Consider the following 17,894-nt stretch of genomic DNA (forward strand, 5'->3'; position numbering starts at 1 on the left):
AGAGCGGAGACAAGACATGGCGTCTCCCTCGAGGGGCAGCCACGTGTGGGTGGGCTCCGAAACGGGCCTTTTGAAAGGTAATGAGGACTAGCCGCGTGTCGGGGTGAATGTGGAATGGAGAGTTTTAGGGACGGAAGAAGCAAGGAGCGGGCGGGGTGGCCGGGGACACAGTTGCTTCTAAATTATGTGCATGGTGCCTCTGGGCATGTGCAGAGTGCGAAGGGAAATAGGCGGAGAGCGGAGAATGGAGAGGGCAAAGTGGAGGGAAGGAAATCTCAGCTGCCTCCAGCTTCACTTTGCTCAATCCATATTGACTGACTGGGAAGCTAAAAGCGACTTTCTAAACCACATAAATTTAATTATAATATAGCATTAATTATATAATATTATCTATCTATCTATCTGACACATACACATGCACACACTTTCTAAACCTCTAGGCGAGATGGGCCACATAAATTTAATTATAATATAGTATTAATTATATAGTATTATCTATCTATCTGACACATACACATGCACACACTTTCTAAACCTCTAGGCGAGATGGGCCACATAAATTTAATTATAATATAGTATTAATTATATAATATTATCTATCTATCTATCTGACACATACACATGCACACACTTTCTAAACCTCTAGGCGAGATGGGCCACATAAATTTAATTATAATATAGTATTAATTATATAGTATTATCTATCTATCTATCTGACACATACACATGCACACACTTTCTAAACCTCTAGGTGAGATGGGGGATATAAATTTAATAATATATTAATTATATAGTATCTATTTATCTATCTGACATACAGGTACACACTTTCTAAACCTCTAGGTGAGATGGGGGATATACATTTAATTATAATATAGTATTAATTATATAGTATTATCATCTATCTATCTATCTGACACATACACATGTATACACTTTCTAAACCTCTAGGCGAGATGAGGCATATAAATTTAATAATATATTAATTATACAGCATATCTATCTATCTATCGATCTATCTATCTATCTATCTATCTATCTATCTATCTATCTATCATACAGGTACACCCTTTCTAAACCTAGGTGAGATGGGGCATATACATTTAATTATAATATAGTATTAATTATATAGTAGTATCATCTATCTATCTATCTGACACATACACATGTATACACTTTCTAAACCTCTAGGTGAGATGGGCATATAAATTTAATTATAATATCATATTAATTATAGAGTATTATTATCTATCTGACACATACACATGTACACACTTTCTAAACATCTAGGTGAGATGGGGCATATAATTTAATATATAGTTATCATATATACATACACACACCATTATTATTATTATTATTATTATTGTTCTTGTCATCTTCATTATCATTATTTAAATAATAATAAAGCCGGAGCTGAAAGGGGCCACTTGGTCCATCATCCAGCAACATCATCATCATCATCATCATCATCATCATTATTTAAATAATAATAAAATAAAGCCAGAGCTGAAGGGGCCACTTTTTTTTTTTTTTTTTTTTTAAATTTGATTTATATGCTGCTCTTCTCCGGAGACTCAGGGCGGCTTACAATGTGCTCAGCAATAGCCTTCATCCTTTTGTATATTTATACAAAGTCATCTTATTGCCCCCACAATCCGGGTCCTCATTTCACCTACCTTAGAAAGGATGGAAGGCTGAGTCAACCTTGAGCCTTGGCGAGATTCGAACCTGCAGTAATTGCAGGCAGCTGGTGTTAATAACCAGCTTAATAACAGGGTGCCTTACACCTCTGTACTACCAAGGCACTTGGTCCATCATCCAGCAACATTGTCTCTTGAGGTGACTGCTGTTCTCTGATATTCTCCTTTATTGACGACATCGTCTCTTGCTGGAAGGTTAAGGGGAGGGGAGGAAATAGGCTGTGGTAATGATTCTTTTTCTTACTCTTTTTTTTTCCTGTCACGGGATGTCCCTTTCCCCATTTTTAGGGGTCAACCTGCAGAAGAAACAGGCCACGAATTATAGGATGGGAGGAGCAACTCTGAGTCGACGAGAAGCTGTCACAGCGATGTGTTGGGGAGATTCGTATGAATCGGAGGTGACGTGATCTTCCAATTCTACTTGTGATTTGCTGGCTTCACCAGACTTTGGGCGAGGGAGAGTGGGGGCCCTTTTTGCTTCATCGCTCTTGCCAGTTGTTATATTTAATTGGTTTGATTGTAATGTCTTTGTTTGACTCTTGTGAGCTGCCTAGAGTCACTGAGAGTCAGATGGGATACAGGCTTACTATTTATTTACACTTTGTCCTCGACTTACCACAGCCCATTTAGTGACCATTCAAAGTTACAAAAGGACTGAAAAGAAGTCAATTATGATTGTGTTTTTTTACACTCACAACCCATTGTGGTTATATGATCAAAATTCAAACGCTTGGCAACTGACTCATATTTATGACGGTTGCAGTGTCCCAGGGTCATGTGATCTCCTTTTGCGACCTCCCGACAAGCAAAGTCAATGGGGGGGAAAGCCGGATTCACTTAACAACCATGTTACTAACTGAACAACTGCAGTGATTCACACTGTGGCAAGAAAAGCCGTAAAATGTTTTTACATTTAAAAAAAGGCTGTGAAATTATTACAGGTAGTCCTTGACTTATGACCACAATAGAGCCCAAAATTCCTGTTGCTAAGTCAGAGCGTTTTTAAGAGAATTTTGCCCCATTTTACAACCTTACTCACCACAGTTGTTAAGTGAATTGCCGCAGTTGTTAAATTAGCAAAGCGATGAAGTGACTCATGTGAATGTGGGGATGCTGCAATGGTCATAAGTGTGAAAAATGGTCGTCACTTTTTAGTACTGTTGTAACTATGAATAGTCACTAAATGAACCGTTGTAGGTCAAGGACTGACTATACTTCGCTTCCTCTTGTACCTAAGATTATTTTAATTCAAAATGTCATGTTGAGCCGGTGACCTTGCCTGAACTATCTAAGAAATGTTAACCCTGAGGATCCGTAACTGGCCTAATGAATCCTGCGGCTTTCTTTTTCCACACAGATCTTTGTGGGGTGCCTCGATGGATCCGTTAGATTATTCAGTACCGAAAAGGGCAAGTTTATTGAATCGCGAGACTGCCAGGGAGGTGAAGGATCTTTTTGTGGCTTAGCCGTCCTTGATGGGTAAGAGTAGAATCCCTTTTGATTTTTCCCTGCCTTGGAAAAATGACAATTGAGTTTTTTTCAATTCCTACTGGAGGTAGGAAATAGATGAAAGCAAACATTGAATACGCATCGCACAATTATCAAGACTTTTGCACACTCGCCCTCCAAACCCATCCTTGCCCACAGTGTTAATGTGGCACTGCTATTTTTGTAATCTCTGTCCTTGACTTGCAGCCGTGCGTGCAGCGATTGTTCAAAGTTATGACCATTGTCCGCCCTTAGAAGAAAGAAGAAACCACTTATTTGCTTTCTTGAAGTCCAAACCATATCAGGCCTCTTTCTGTATTTCTGTACCTTGCACTGAAAAATATTTCTCTGCCTTTATTATTATTTTTTTTTCTTTGCTGCTTGCAGTTCCCTTATCACCTGTGTGGAGTCTGGGCTGATGAAAATCTGGCGTGATTCCTCTTCAGAGAATGTAAGTGTTGCCTTGTATTCATTGTGAGGTCCGTGCTATTCAAGATGGCAATTTAAAATGGTTTCTCTCTTCGTTTGTACCGTTGAATAGCTGTATTTTATTTTATTTTTAATTTGATTTATATGCCGCCCTTCTCCGAAGACTCAGGGCGGCTTACAATGTGCTCAGCAATAGCCTTCATTCTTTTTGTATATTTATACAAAGTCAGCTTATTGCCCCCACAACTGGGTCCTCAATTTACCTACCTTAGAAAGGATAGAAGGCTGAGTCAACCTTGAGCCTTGGCGAGATTCGAACCCTGCAGTAATTGCAGGCAGCTGGTCTTAATAACCAGCTTAATAACAGGGTGCCTTAAACCCCTGTACTACCAAGGCTCTTATGGTTTTTTTTCTCCATGGATGACATTTGTATGGGATGATTATAGAGGAGGCACACGTCTGTAGTTTTGTGTTGGTCAAGAAATTGACTAAAAACATGCACGTGGTTGGAAAAGATGATACAACATATTAACTTGAAGCCTGAAATATTTCTTACCAGAAACTTATAGTAAAGAACATGTATATTTGATTATTCATGTAATAACCGCAGCTAGAATTAAATTTGCACAAAATTGGAAAAGTGAAGAGATTCCTACGGAGGAGAATATGATAAGGAAAATATTAGAATGTGCAGAAATGAATAGATTAGCACTGTCAATTAAAGAGAAAGAACAAACTGGTTATTATGCGATATGGGAAACATTTTATCGATGGTTAGAGAATAAATAGAAAAATTAGAAATAAAAGTAGATGAGTAAAATATAGAAAATAGTTTAATAGAGTTAAGCAAACTAAGAAGAGACTGTAAAATATTAGATAATTAATGTATTGGTATTAAGCTAAGAATTTATTAAATAATGAATATGATTGTAAATTTTAACAGTTATTGCACAAATATTTGTACCCAAACAACACACTGTTTAATGGAAGATGGATTATTTGTACTAAAATAAAATTTTAAGAAATTGACACTGCATAAACTTAACTGTTTTAACTCAATCTTTCCCGATCATGGTTAGAAAATCGGAAAGCATTCTCCCTAAACAGTAAATGGTATTTATTCATATCTCGCCTTTGTTGTTTTTATAAATAACTCAAGGTGGCAAACATACCTAATAATTCCTCCTTCCTCCTCCTATTTCCACACAACAACCCTGTAAGGTGGGGTGGGCTGAGAGAGAGAGAGATAGAGAGACTGGCCCAAAGTCACCCAGCCGGCTTTCACGGCTAAGGTAGGACTTGAACTCACCACTTCTTGCTTTCTAGCCTGGTACCTTAACCAAGAGACCAAACTGGCTGTCGATTAAAAAAAAGCACAAGATAGAAATATCGACTTGCTACTCAGAAAAAAAGAACTATCGGGCTCCTTGTATTTTTAATTCCTTATTTTTTTCTCACCGTAGACCAGTACTTCCCAAGGAGTGGTGCGGTGGCAATCAGGAAGCTGTGAGTTCAATCCTAGGTAGAGGCAGATATTTCTCTCTCTGGGCACAATGAGAATATTATCTGCTGAACAAAACTCCGCCCTGGCGACAGGAAAGGCATCTGGCCATTAAAACACTCTGCTAGCTCCGTTCAGCTGCCCAGACTCCACCCAGCAAGGATTATGGGGTCGTTAAATGATGATAGACTTCCCAAACTTGAGTATACTATCTCAAATTTGAGTAAATATATTTTTTCTTTCAGTAACAACATATAAATTCCATTCATGGCGTCTACTTTTTCTCTTCCTACTCTTTTTTTTTTCTTTCATTCCTTTGTACTAGTTTTTTTTACTATTGCCAGTAGAATGGTTAATAAAATCATTTTTTCCTCCCCAAAAAAGAAAGGACGTGGCCGAATTCATCTTCGCTCACCAAATTCTCCTTTTGGCAGGTGGAAATTCAGGTGGGGGCCGGCGTGTGCCGCATGAGGCAAAATTCCGAGCAGCGGCACCGTATCGCCACGGGGGGGAAAGAAAATTGTCTGAAAATATGGGACCTGCAGCAACCTCAGCAGCCGGTTTTTCGAGCCAAAAACGTGAGTAGTTTGTTGGCCTGTCTGAATTTGTGTTTGCACACGTATATGGGTTCATTGCCTTGGGTTTGGAATTTCGGAGTCCAGAGGCTCCTCCCTGCATTCACGTGATTTCTTTGTACACGTCACAGGTGTGCCACGATTGGCTCGACCTGAGGGTACCTATCTGGGACCGGGATATGGAATTCCTGCCTGGATCGGAGAAGATTGTGACTTGTACGGGACACCATCAGGTAGAAGCTGGTCGAGATAATAAGTGAGATCTTTAGCCACTCAAAGCGGTTTATAGTTGGTCAGTTGGGTTTGGTCTAGTAGTAACTACACCGGATAAACTCCCAACTAGCATTGCTCTTGAAATAGGTTTAGGAACTATGCCTCTTCCAGAATATGGGATTGAGAGGTTAACTAGTCCAAAGGAAAAGAAGTGCAGGGAGGAAAAGAAGGGAGGAAGGGAAGAAAAGGGATGAAGGAAGGAATGGATGAGAGGAGGGAAGGAAGAAAAGGGAGGGAGGAACAGAGAAGGAAGGATGGAAGGGATGAGAAGAGGAAGGAAGAAAAGGAGGGAGGAACAGAGGAGGATGAACGGAATGGATGAGAAGAGGAAGGAAGGGAGGGAGGAATAGAGAATGACGGAATGGATGGGAAGAGGAATGAAAGAAGGAAGGAAGAGGGAGGTAGGAACAGAAGGAAGGGATGGATGGATGAATGAGAAGAGGAAGGAAGAAAAGGGAGGGAGGAACAGAAGGAAGGAAGGGATGGATGGATGGATGAGAAGAGGAAGGAAGAAAAGGGAGGGAGGAGAACAAAGAAGCACGGAATGGATGGGAAGAGGAACGAAAGAAGGAAGGGAGGAAGGAACAGAAGGAAGAGATGGATGAGAAAAGGAAGGAAGAAAAGGAAAGGAGGAACAGAAGGAAGGACGGAATGGATGGGAAGAGGAACGAAAGAAGGAAAAGGGGAGGAGGAAGGAAGGAATGGATGGGAAGATGAAGAAAGGAAGGAAATAAGGTGGGAGGGAGGAAAGAAGGAAGGGAAGTAATGAGGAAAATGGAGGGGAACACCCTTCCCCCCCCCTTCACTAAGGTAGAACAACCCTTCTCTACCTATTGTGCCCCAACGGTATTTCATTTATTTCAATTATTTCATCCTATTCTGCTTTTTGTGCAAAAACGTGGCCTGACTCTCTCTTGATCTTCTGCATCCAGGTCCGGGTTTACGATCCCAGCTGCCCCCAACGCCGTCCCGTCCTGGAGGCGACCTTCGGCGAGTACCCACTCACAGCCCTCTCGCTCACCTCCGATGCAAAGTGAGTCTCTTTTTTTCCTCTCCCTGAAACGGAGAAGCTTTTGGAAAAGGCAGTTATACTTTTTATTTATTTTTTTTATTTTTTATTTGATTTATATGCCGCACTTCTCCGGAGACTCAGGGCGGCTTACAGTGCGTTAAGCAATAGCCTTCATACTTTTGTATATTTTATACAAAGTCAGCTTATTGCCCCCACAATCTGGGTCCTCATTTTACCTACCTTAGAAAGGATGGAAGGCTGAGTCAACCTTGAGCCTGGCGAGATTTGAACCTGCAGTAATTGCAGGCAGCTGGTCTTAATAACAGGGTGCTTTAGACCACTGTACTACCAAGGCTCCTATATGAGTTAGGGGCAGTTGTTTCTTAGATGATAGAACTCTGCTTTATAAAAATTGTTATCTTTTTTTCCCCCCCAGTGCTGCTGTTGTTGGCAGTTCCCACGGAGACGTTGCGGTTATAGATCTACGGCAAGGTATAAATGGAGAAGAAAAAATAGGATTTACTTCAAAAGAGACTTTGGAGGGTGAAAAGAAGGCTGTGTTTTCTAGGCCAAGTACCGGCGCCTAGAGTGTGGAATTTGCTCCCTGTTTATATACTGCAGCTTGCCCTGCCAATATTGGTGGGGATGTCGTTTTCCCCTTGACGATCCCTTGATTGGGGTATTGTTTTCTGCTCGATTATTTGTCTGGTGTTAATCCCTGCTTATCTGGGTGTTGAGGAGGTGTTGTGGTCTTGTTATTTCAGTCCTAGCTTGCTTATTGTCTTCCGAAAGGGGTCTAAATCAGGGGTGAAATGCTCCCGGTTCGGACCGGATCTCTCGATCCGGTAGCGATGGTGGGTGGTTCAGAGAACCAGTAGCAAAAATCCCTGCGTTCCCCCCCCCAATGCCCAGCTGAGCCACGCGATCATCAGAGGCGTTTTTCCCCCCCTTTTAAAAGCATTTTTTTCTACAACCTCTTCGGCCGAAAAAATGCTTTTAAAAGTTAAAAAAAAAAAAAAGTTGGCCACGCCCTCCCAGTCACATTACCTTCACCAAGCCACGCCCACAGAACAGTAGTAAATTTTACATATCACCACTGGTCTAAATGTTGTTTACCTCTTTGTGCCTGTTGATAGTTAATTGATCTTATTTTATTATTTATTTATTTATTTATTGAATTTCTATACCGCCCTTCTCCCGAAGGACTCAGGGCGGTGAACAGATTAAGATTTCATATACATATATATATATATATATATATATTTTATAAACAGTAAATAATAAATTGAGTCAACTTGGTGTATCTGCTAAGACCTTGGCATAGAATTTAGATGTTTATGCTAGCCCTGCTTGTTGAAACAGAAAGGTCTTCAGGGCACGTCGGAAAGTGTGAAGATCTGGGATTATTCGTATTCCAGGGGGTATTTTGTTCCAAAGAGTAGGTGCCCCCACAGAGAAGGCCGTCTCCCTTGGAACTACTGGACGACATTGTTTTAATGATGGTACTATGAGTAGGCCTACTCTGTGAGAGCGTATTGGTTGGTGGGAGGTTATCGGTTGCAGCAGGTGGTCTCGTAAGTACTCAGGTCCTAAGCCATGGAGCACTTTAAAGGTAAGAACCAACACCTTGAAGCGCACTCGGAAGGCCACCGGAAGCCAGTGCAGCTCGCGTAGAAGAGGTGTTACATGTGAGCGCCATGTTGCTCCCATAATTACTCGCGCGGCCGCATTCTGGATCAGTTGGAGCTTCCGGGTGCACTTCAAGGGGAGCCAAGCTTGAGTGCCAAGCTTCCAGAAATTCCTAAATTTCAATTTAGGGTTCTCAAAAGAGTTTCCCAGTTGAAATATGGTTGATTGAGCCTACCCTATCACATGTATTTTGGGGTGAAGACGTAATTCTTGCCACTCAACCTTGGACTCTCTCTGCCACAGGGCGTTTGGTGAAGTGCCTTAAGGGTTTTGCCGGCAGCGTCTGCGCCATCCAGTGTCACCCTACGCTTCCTGTGGTCGCCTCGTGTGGATTGGACCGTTTTCTTCGGCTGCACAACCTCCAGAGCCAGCGTTTAGAACACAAGGTAGAGTGGGCAGAATTGGGGATTTGGGTACAGAATCTGGAGCTTATAATCAGAATAGAGCTGGAAGGCACTATAAGATGCTGAGCTTGTCAATCAAAAGGTCGGCAGTCCGGCGGTTCGAATCCCTAGTGCCGCGTAACGGAGTGAGCTCCCGTGACTTGTCCCAGCTTCTGCCAACCTAGCAGTTCGAAAGCAGGTTAAAAAAAAATGCAAGTAGAAAAACAGGGACCACCTTTGGTGGGAAGGGAACAGCGTTCCGTGCGCCTTTGGCGTTGAGTCATGCCGGCCACATGACCACGGAGACGTCTTCGGACAGCGCAGGCTCTTCGGCTTTGAAACGGAGATGAGCACCGCCCCCTAGAGTCAGGAACGACTAGCACGTATGTGCAAGGGGAACCTTTATCTTTACCTATACAATCAAGAATTGTATTAGGTTTTTTGGCTGCCGCTGCACACAGCAATCATCTTTAAATGATTGTCCACTAGGACTCCCAAGATCCCTCTCACTCTAAATGATTGGGGGGGGGAGCCTGTGCGAGCTGCAGGTTGCCTAACTTTATCTCTAATCAGGTGGGATCCAAATCTCCAGGAAAGCTTGACGCAGGCTGTCCAAGAGACAGGAAATCCTGGGATTTAATTTCTTCCCTTTTAAAAACATTTATTTATTTATTTATTTATTATTCAAATTTCTATACCGCCCTTCTCCTTTCGGACTCAGGGCGGTGAACAGCCAAATAAAACATTTATACATAAAGTGCGATTAAAAATAGATTTAAAATAATTAAATTTGGCCCATAGTTTAAAATTTATCAATTTAAAATCCATATCAAAATTTAAAATCAACCATAAAATCATAAAATCAAGAGAGACCGGCTAACTGAAAGAGATGAGTTTTTAGGGCCCGACGAAAAGTCCGGAGGTCGGAGATCACTCGTATCTCTGGGGGTAGATTGTTCCAAAGGATAGGTGCCACCACAGAGAAGGCTCTCCTCCTGGGGGTCGCCGAGGACTGACACCGAGTCTGTCTTGATTCCAGGTTTATCTAAAATCCCGATTGAACTGCCTCTTGCTGACCAGCCGGGAAAAATGGGAGGTGAGTTACCATGACCATGGTATGTGTGTGTGTGTTTGTGTGTGTGTATGTTTGTATACGGCTATCATAACTTTGAAAATGGGCCGTAAGTAGCTTTGGGGGAGTTCGTCATAACTTTGAGTGGTTGTTTAAACCAGCGGTCACGAACTGGTGGTCCGTGAGAAAATTTTGGTGGTCTGCAGAAAAATGATTTGCATTTTTTATACTGCACTAAATTGGGGGTCCTCAAACTACGGCCCCTGGGACAGATACGTGCAATGAACGTTTGTGTTGCTGCAGAGAGTCTCCCCCTTCGGGGTCTTTTTGTGTGGGTCGGAGGGGGGCAGAAATTCCGACTCGGGGTCTGCTTCAGCCTCCTGGTGTGGGGCTTTGGGCGAAGGCTGGAGGGAAGAGCCGCTGGTGGCGAAGAGCCAGAGGGCCTCGTTCCAGTGGGACTGCATCATGGCCTGGAACTGGCTGACCATCTCAGTCCGCTGAGCCTCCAGGTGCCGGTACTTGCATGCCCACAGGTCTTCCCTCTGCTTAGAAAGCCTGTGCTCCTAGTCCTCAGTGAGGTGCTTCTGCTCAACCTCCTTCTCGGTCAGATCCAATTTAATCTGAGCCAGCTGTTTTGCCAACTCTTTCTTGTGATGCTTAGCTCCAACAACTGCTTCCTGTTGGGCGTCTAAGGAGCCGGGGCGGACAGGCGAAGAGTGGCTGGGAGGGCAGGGGCGAGTAGAGGCCAGCGAGGCGCCCCTCGATGTGAGTGACATCAAGTTGGCCATCGAGTTGGCCGCGCCCACCCAGTCATATGACCACCTAGCCACGCCCACTCAACCGGTCAATTGGCAGATTATATTAGTGGGATTTAAAATTATAAATTTAGTGGTCCCTGAGGTCCGAAAGATTGGGGACCCCTGGTTTAAACAGCCGGTCTTAAGACGTGCTGCATTATTACTCCCAATCAACCAATGAGGCTGACAGGAGATTTGGACACTACCCGCCAGTTCCACCCCCGTGATCTGTTTCTCTTATTTTCTTTTTGCAGAGTGAGGATCTGGAGCCGTCCGTTAACCTGCAGGACGAGGTGAAAGAGGAGGACGACGAATTATGGAACTCCATGGAAGTGGTGGCTTCCAAGCGGAAAGTCGATCCAGATCTTGGCTCCCGGACGGGGAATCCGAAACCCCTCAAGGATCCGAACGTCCAAAAGCAGAAGAAGATGAAAAAGACTAAATTGTGTTCGCGGTGAGAGGTACAGCAGCCTCTACCTTTTTAACACAAAGCTGGCAAAATCTCATCCGATGGGTTTCCTTTAACATCCGGACACGCATTTGAGAAGTATTCTTTGGTGCGTTGATTGGAAGAGGGGGAGGGGGTCAGGGGTGAAATTCAGCAGGTTCTGGAGAACCGGTAGCGGAAAATTTGAGTCGTTCAGAGAACCGGCAAATCCTGGCCCCAGAGTGGGGTGGGAATGGGGATTTTGCAGTATCCTTCCCCCAGGAGTGGGGAGGGAATGGGGATTTTGCAGTATCCTTTCCCTGGAGTAGGGTGGGAATGGAGATTTTGCAGTATCCTTCCCCTGCCACACCCACCAAGCCACGCCTGCAAAACCAGTAGTAAAAAAAAATTTGAATTTCATCACTGAGGTGGGAGGGGGGGGAGGGAAAGTTAATGAAGATAAGGCTGCCCAATTCCTGGGCAGGGGGGGAAAGATTCTTTAAGCCCTTGGCTGCGAGTTCGGATGCTGTCAAAGCAGGAATGAGCACACGTTTCATCTACAAGATTTTACAGGACCGAGAGCTAAAATGAAACGGAGGTGGGAATTTTTTTTTTTTCCCCCTGTTCCCTCTATCTTCACTTTTATCTGATTTTGGTTTGTTTGTTTCTCTGTGTCAGAAGAATCCCAGGGAAAATAAAAGGTCTACTATACGACAAAAAATATTAAAATCTAAAACACAGGTAGTCCTTGGCTTACGACCACACCTAAGCCCAACATTTAATGTTGCTAAGTGAGGCATTTGTTAAGTGAACTTTCTCCCATTTTACAATTATCCTTGCCAAGGTTGTTAAACGAATCGCTGCAAGTGTTAATAACACTGAATCCGGCGGCTTCCCCTCATTGACTTTGCTGGTCAGGAGGTCACAAAAGGGATCACGTGTGACACACACCCGGGACACTGCGACCGTCATAAATATGAGTCAGCTACCAAGCGTCCGAATTTTGATCACGTGACCATGGGGGGGAGGGGAAAAGATGGTGCAACGGTCATAAAGTGTGAAAAACGGTCCTAAGTCACTTTTTCTCAGCGCCGTTTTTAACTTAGGACGGTCACTAAGCGGGCTGTTGTAAGTCGAGGACTACCTGCATTTCGGGAGAGCCTGTGCCAAACGGGGCAGTCCCAACAAGCCGGGATTTCTGATGCAATTTAATTTTGGGGGGGGGGTTCCAATCTGGGTCGGCTTTGGGGTTTTGTTTAAAAGGTGCGAAGGGGTCGGGTTCCTTTCTGCACACCTGTCTTAATTTGATGCTAGCCCTCAATGGCCACAATTGGGGAGCACAGTTTGGTCGTTAAGTTCATCGCGTCCGATCTTACGACCGTTTTCGGGCCGCCATTGTTTAAGCAAACCGCAAGAAGGTAAGCGGATCTCACAAGGTCGTTGATTTTGTGCGTTGGGAGGTGGGGCTGGGACGGTTACCTCCTGGGATGGTGTGATCCCAGGAGGCTGGAACTAAGAGGAGAGGAGAGGATAGATATAAAAATAGAATAGAATAGAATAGAATAGAATAGAATAGAATAGAATAGAATAGAATAGAATAGAATAGAGGATAGGATAGGATAGGATAGGATAGGATAGGATAGGATAGGATAGAATAGAATAGAATAGAATAGAATAGAATAGAATAGAATATAGGAAAGGATAGGATAGGATAGGATAGAATAGAGAATAGAATAGAATAGAATAGAATAGAATAGAATAGAATAGAATAGAATAGAATAGAATAGAATAGAATATAGGAAAGGAAAGGAAAGGAAAGGAAAGGAAAGGAAAGGAAAGGATAGGATATAGGATATAGGATAGGATATAGGATAGGATAGAATAGAATATAGGATAGGATAGGATAGGATAGGATAGGATAGGATAGGATAGGATAGGATAGGATAGGATAGAATAGAATATAGGATAGAATAGAATAGAATAGAATAATTAGAATAGAGTAGAATAGAATAGAATAAGTAGATAATAAAATAGATAATACAATAAATATGAATAGAATAAATTAGAACAGAATAAGAAGTAGAGAAAATAGAATAGAATAGAATAGAATAGAATAGAATAGAATAGAATAGAATAGAATAGAATAGAATAGAATAGAATAGAATAGAATAGAATTCTTTATTGGCCAAGTGTGATTGGACACACAAGGAATTTGTCTGTGGTGCATATGCTCTCAGTGGACATAAGGACCCTTGGTAGTACAGTGGTCTAAGGCACCCTGTTATTAAGCTGGTTATTAAGACCAGCTGCCTGCAATTACTGCAGGTTCGAATCTCTCCAAGGCTCAAGGTTGACTCAGCCTTCCATCCTTTCTAAGGTAGGTTAAATGAGGACCCAGTTTGTGGGGGCAATAAGCTGACTTTGTATAAATATACAAAAAGTATGAAGGCTATTGCTTAGCGCACTGTAAGCCGCCCTGAGTCTCCGGAGAAGGGCGGCATATAAACCAAATTTTTAAAAAAAAGGAGAATAAAATACATTCATCGAGAATAAAAAGATACAGCACTTAGTGTTAGTCAAGGTCACTAATAAGCTATCAAATTGTACTAGGAAATGAATAAAAACGATATAAATTGAAAGATACAAGCAACATGGCCTATAGTCAGAGTGGGAAGAGACAGATACTAGTAAGGAAGAGAAGGATAATGGTAATACAGTCTTAGTGAATTATTTGACAGAAGGCTCAGGGGGCAAAAGCTGAGCTGGAGTGATGGAGCCTCCAGGTTTAGAAGCAGTCTAGCTGAAGGCTTAGGGGGGCAAAAGCTGAGCTGGGGACTCATGCTGTAATCTCCATCCCCCTTCCCCACAAGTCTGGGGACTCCTTCCTCTGATTTGATTTGATTATTCTATTCTTCTAAGCATATAAATTTAAAAAATTGATAGGCAGCCTATCTCTCCTTCAAGGCACCTCTGGGAAAAGCAACAGATGACAGATAGATAGATAGATAGATAGATAGATAGATAGATAGATAGATAGATAGATGGATGATAGATGGATGATTGATAGATGATAGATAGATGATAGATTAGATAGATGGATGATAGATGATAGATACATAGATGATAGATAGATGATAGATGGATGATAGATGATAGATGGATGATAGATGATAGATAGATGATAGATAGATTAGATAGATGGATGATAGATGTTAGATACATGATAGATGATAGATTGATAGATGGATGGATGATAGATTAGATAGATGGATGATAGATGATAGATAAATGGATGATAGATGGATGGATGGATGGATGATAGATAGATGGATGATAGATGGATAGATGGATGATAGATAGATGGATGATAGATGATAGATAAATAGATGATAGATAAATAGATGATAGATAGATGATAGATAAATGGATGATAGATGGATGGATGGATGATAGATGATAGATTTGATAGATGATAGATGATATATAGATGGATGATAGATGATAGATAGATGATAGATAGATAAATGGATGATGGATGAATGGATGATAGATGATAGATTAGATAGATGATAGATGGATGATAGATAGAGATATAACCCTTAAAAAAAGGATAAATAGGAACATTAAAATTAAAACGACCTTTAGTTTTCCAGACATCCCCACCCCACCCCCAATTCCCACCACCTTCTGCTCCTCACTTGGCCGGGGTGGGAGGTGGACTAAGTAACAGTAACAACAGTTGGAAGGCACCTTGGAGGTCATCTAGTCCAACCCCCTGCGGGCGGGGAGCGAGAGGGAGAGAGAGAGCGGGGCTTCTTTTGAATTGAGCCTGGTTTTTAATAAAGTCCCCCTCCTCCCTGCCCCTGGTTGCAAATGAAACTTGGTTTAATGGCTTCGGGGGGGTGGTGGAAGGGAAAGGATCCCCCGCGATCTAGTCTGCACGGGTGGGTCAAGGGAGGGTGGGGGAGAGGCCGGCGGTGGCGTGATCTCACAAAAGCCGCCAAGGCATCGGAGGCAGCATCGGCGGCGCCGCCGAGTCCCTTACTGGGGGGGGCTCGGCCCCCCATCCAGGCGGGCGATGGGCTGCGTGGAATCCAAGGAAGGGCATCCCGACGTGGAGGAAGACACGGGTCAGGCTTACAGGGCAGCGGCTTCCGCGCCGGAGGAACAAAGTGAGCGGAGGATCAGCGTAGGGCTTTCCCGCCCCCCCCCCCCCGCTTCGCCCCCATAATAAAGGGAATCCCCGGTTGGGGATTCCCCGCCACGTGGGTGGGAAGAGCTTCCCGATGGAACGTTCGGGGAAGCACGGGGCGGGGCTCGCGGGGGGAGGGCGGGGCTTATTTTGCAGCTGGGGCGGGAGGTGGTCTCCCTCCGCTCCTGGGAATCCCACCCCCTCCAAGACCCTCACTGCCCAAGGAGGGAAGGTATATCTAAGCCTGCCTTCTCCAAACTTAGCTGCCCATGGTGGGAATGTGCGTTGCCCAACCTGCATCTGAAAGGAAAATTGAGCTGGCCCTTTTATAACAGATGAGTTGGAAGGGACCTTGGAGGTCATCTAGTCCAGCCCCCTGCTCAAGCAGGAGACCCTTCGCCATTTCTGACCGATGGCAGTCCAGTTTCTTCTTGGAAGCCTCCAGCGATGAAGCTCCCACAACTTCGGAAGGCAACTTCTGTTCCATCGGTTGATTGTTCCCACTGTCAGAAAAATTCTCCTTATTTCCAGGTTGAATCTCTCCTTGGTCAGTTTCCATCCATTATTCCTTGTCTGGCCTTTGGGTGCTTTGGAAAATAGCTTGATCCCCTTCCTCCTCTCTGGGGCAGCCCCTCAAATATTGGAAGATGCTCTCCTGTCTCCCCTGGTCCTTCTCTTCACTAGACTAGCCAGGCCCAGTTCCTGCAACCGTTCATCGTATGTTTTAGTCTCCAGTCCCCTCATCATCCTGGTTGCTCTTCTCTGCACTCTTTCTAGAGTCTCAACCTCTTTTTTATAGTGTGGGGACCAAAACTGGATGCAGTTTTTCTAGGTGTGGTCTTACGAAGGCTTTATAGCAGCGGTCTTCAAACTTAAGACTTGTGGACTTCCAACTCCCAGAATCCTCCAGCCAGCTATGCTTGAAGTCCACAAGTCTTAGAGCATCCAAGTTTGAAGATCTCTGCTTTATAGAGTGGTATTAGTACCTCCTTTGATCCTGATTGTATCCCTCTGTTAATGCAGTTTAGGATTGCATTGGCTTTTTTGGCTGGAGGAATAACAGAGTTGGAAGGGACCTTGGAGGTCTTCTAGTCCGATCCCCTGTTCAGGCAGGAAACCCTATATCATTTCAGAGAAATGGTTCTCCAATCTCTTCTTAAAAACCTTCAGTGACGGAGTGGAAGCAAGCCTGGTTAAGAGTTCTCACTGTCAGGAAATTTCTCCTCAGTTCTAGGTTGTTTCAATCAGTTGATCCGATCCTTAAAATCGGGATTTAATCTTCTTCTCTCGCCTTGCCAGGGAAAAAGAAGAAAAAAATCTCATTACGGAAAAAATCGGCCAGCCAGAAAAAAGGAGTGGATGCGCAGAAGCCAGGTTTGACATCCAGATCAGAAAGTACCAAGGTCACCGTGATTTGGAGACGTTGGTCCGTTTTCAACAACACCCACGAATCCTTTAACAAGCGCCTGGAGGGAGAAGCAGCCGGACCCAGTGGAAGACTTGCTCAAACCTCCCAAATTAGCAACCTCAGTGCCGAGAGTATGTTGTGACCACTGGACCAGAAGAGTTAGCTAGTGTTACGGCAGCTCGATTCCAACATGTCGGAAGTTATACAGCTACGGGGAATAAACATTCATTATCACGTATGTTTCCTATGAAATTGTAGCTTGTGTGCGTGGTGCAAAAGGGAGCAGTCAGAAAATGGGTTTGTCGGGTCTGAAAGGATGGTTTTATTCAGTGTTTTTCAAACACGGGAGTTTTAAGAAGTGTGGTCTTCGCCTCCCAGCATTCCCCAGCCACCATGCTTTGAGATGGGTGGACTTCAACTCCCAGAATTCCCCGGCCAGCATGGCCATGGAATGAGAATTCTGGGAGTTCCCATCCACAATCCTAGAAGTGCCACCGCCTGTGGAGAAGCACATGTCTTGTATGCATTGGATTACAACGCCCATCACCCCCAGCCAATTTTGTGTAGGTGTGGGGAAGAAAAATAAACGTTTGATTGTCTGAAAATCCCCCTTTTGCCTTCCTAGATATTGGTTTCAGCATCTTTTGTCTGTTTCCAGACTTAGGGACTTCAACTCCCAGAATTCCACAGCCAGCATGGCCATGGGTGAGAATTCTGGGAGTTGAAGTCCACAACCTTGCATTGCAGCATCTAGAGCAGAGGTCTCTCCAACCTTGACCACTTTAAGCCTGGTGGACTTCAACTCCCAGAATTCCCCAGCCAGCTTTGCTTTGCTTTGCTGGCTGGGGAATTCTGGGAGTTGAAGTCCGCCAGGGTTAAAGTGGCCAAGATTGGAGACCCCTGTCCTAGAGAGCACCAGACTGAGGTGAGGTGGCTCACTGCGAC

The 17,894-nt window shown here is 43.7% G+C and overlaps 1 protein-coding gene across 1 annotated transcript; it reads left to right on the forward strand.

Moving 5' to 3' along the window:
- WDR74 (WD repeat domain 74) lies at positions 1–17,159 on the forward strand. The gene is made up of 12 exons (XM_070950549.1): positions 1–77; positions 1,992–2,101; positions 3,061–3,182; positions 3,579–3,642; positions 5,556–5,699; positions 5,828–5,929; positions 6,902–7,002; positions 7,418–7,473; positions 8,914–9,056; positions 10,093–10,149; positions 11,177–11,383; positions 16,841–17,159. Exons 1-11 carry the CDS (start codon positions 17–19, stop codon positions 11,378–11,380), a joined length of 1,164 nt encoding a protein of 387 aa, XP_070806650.1. The 5' UTR covers positions 1–16; the 3' UTR covers positions 11,381–11,383; positions 16,841–17,159.
- Positions 17,160–17,894: the final 735 nt, after the last annotated feature.

Source organism: Pituophis catenifer, unplaced genomic scaffold (genome assembly GCF_029215685.1).
Source record: "Pituophis catenifer annectens isolate HBS135680 unplaced genomic scaffold, rPitCat1.0.hap2 SCAF_10, whole genome shotgun sequence".
NCBI classification, from domain to species: Eukaryota; Metazoa; Chordata; class Lepidosauria; order Squamata; family Colubridae; genus Pituophis; species Pituophis catenifer.

What these genes read in the sequence shown, in the direction of transcription:
- WDR74 (XM_070950549.1), top strand. Translation starts at nt 17, where the DNA reads ATGGCGTCTCCCTCGAGGGGCAGCCACGTGTGGGTGGGCTCCGAAACG. An exon ending in GGCTTAGCCGTCCTTGATGG is followed by an intron (nt 3,183 to 3,578) that starts GTAAGAGTAGAA and finishes TGCTGCTTGCAG; the next exon opens with TTCCCTTATCACCTGTGTGG. An exon ending in GCCAGCGTTTAGAACACAAG is followed by an intron (nt 9,057 to 10,092) that starts GTAGAGTGGGCA and finishes TCTTGATTCCAG; the next exon opens with GTTTATCTAAAATCCCGATT.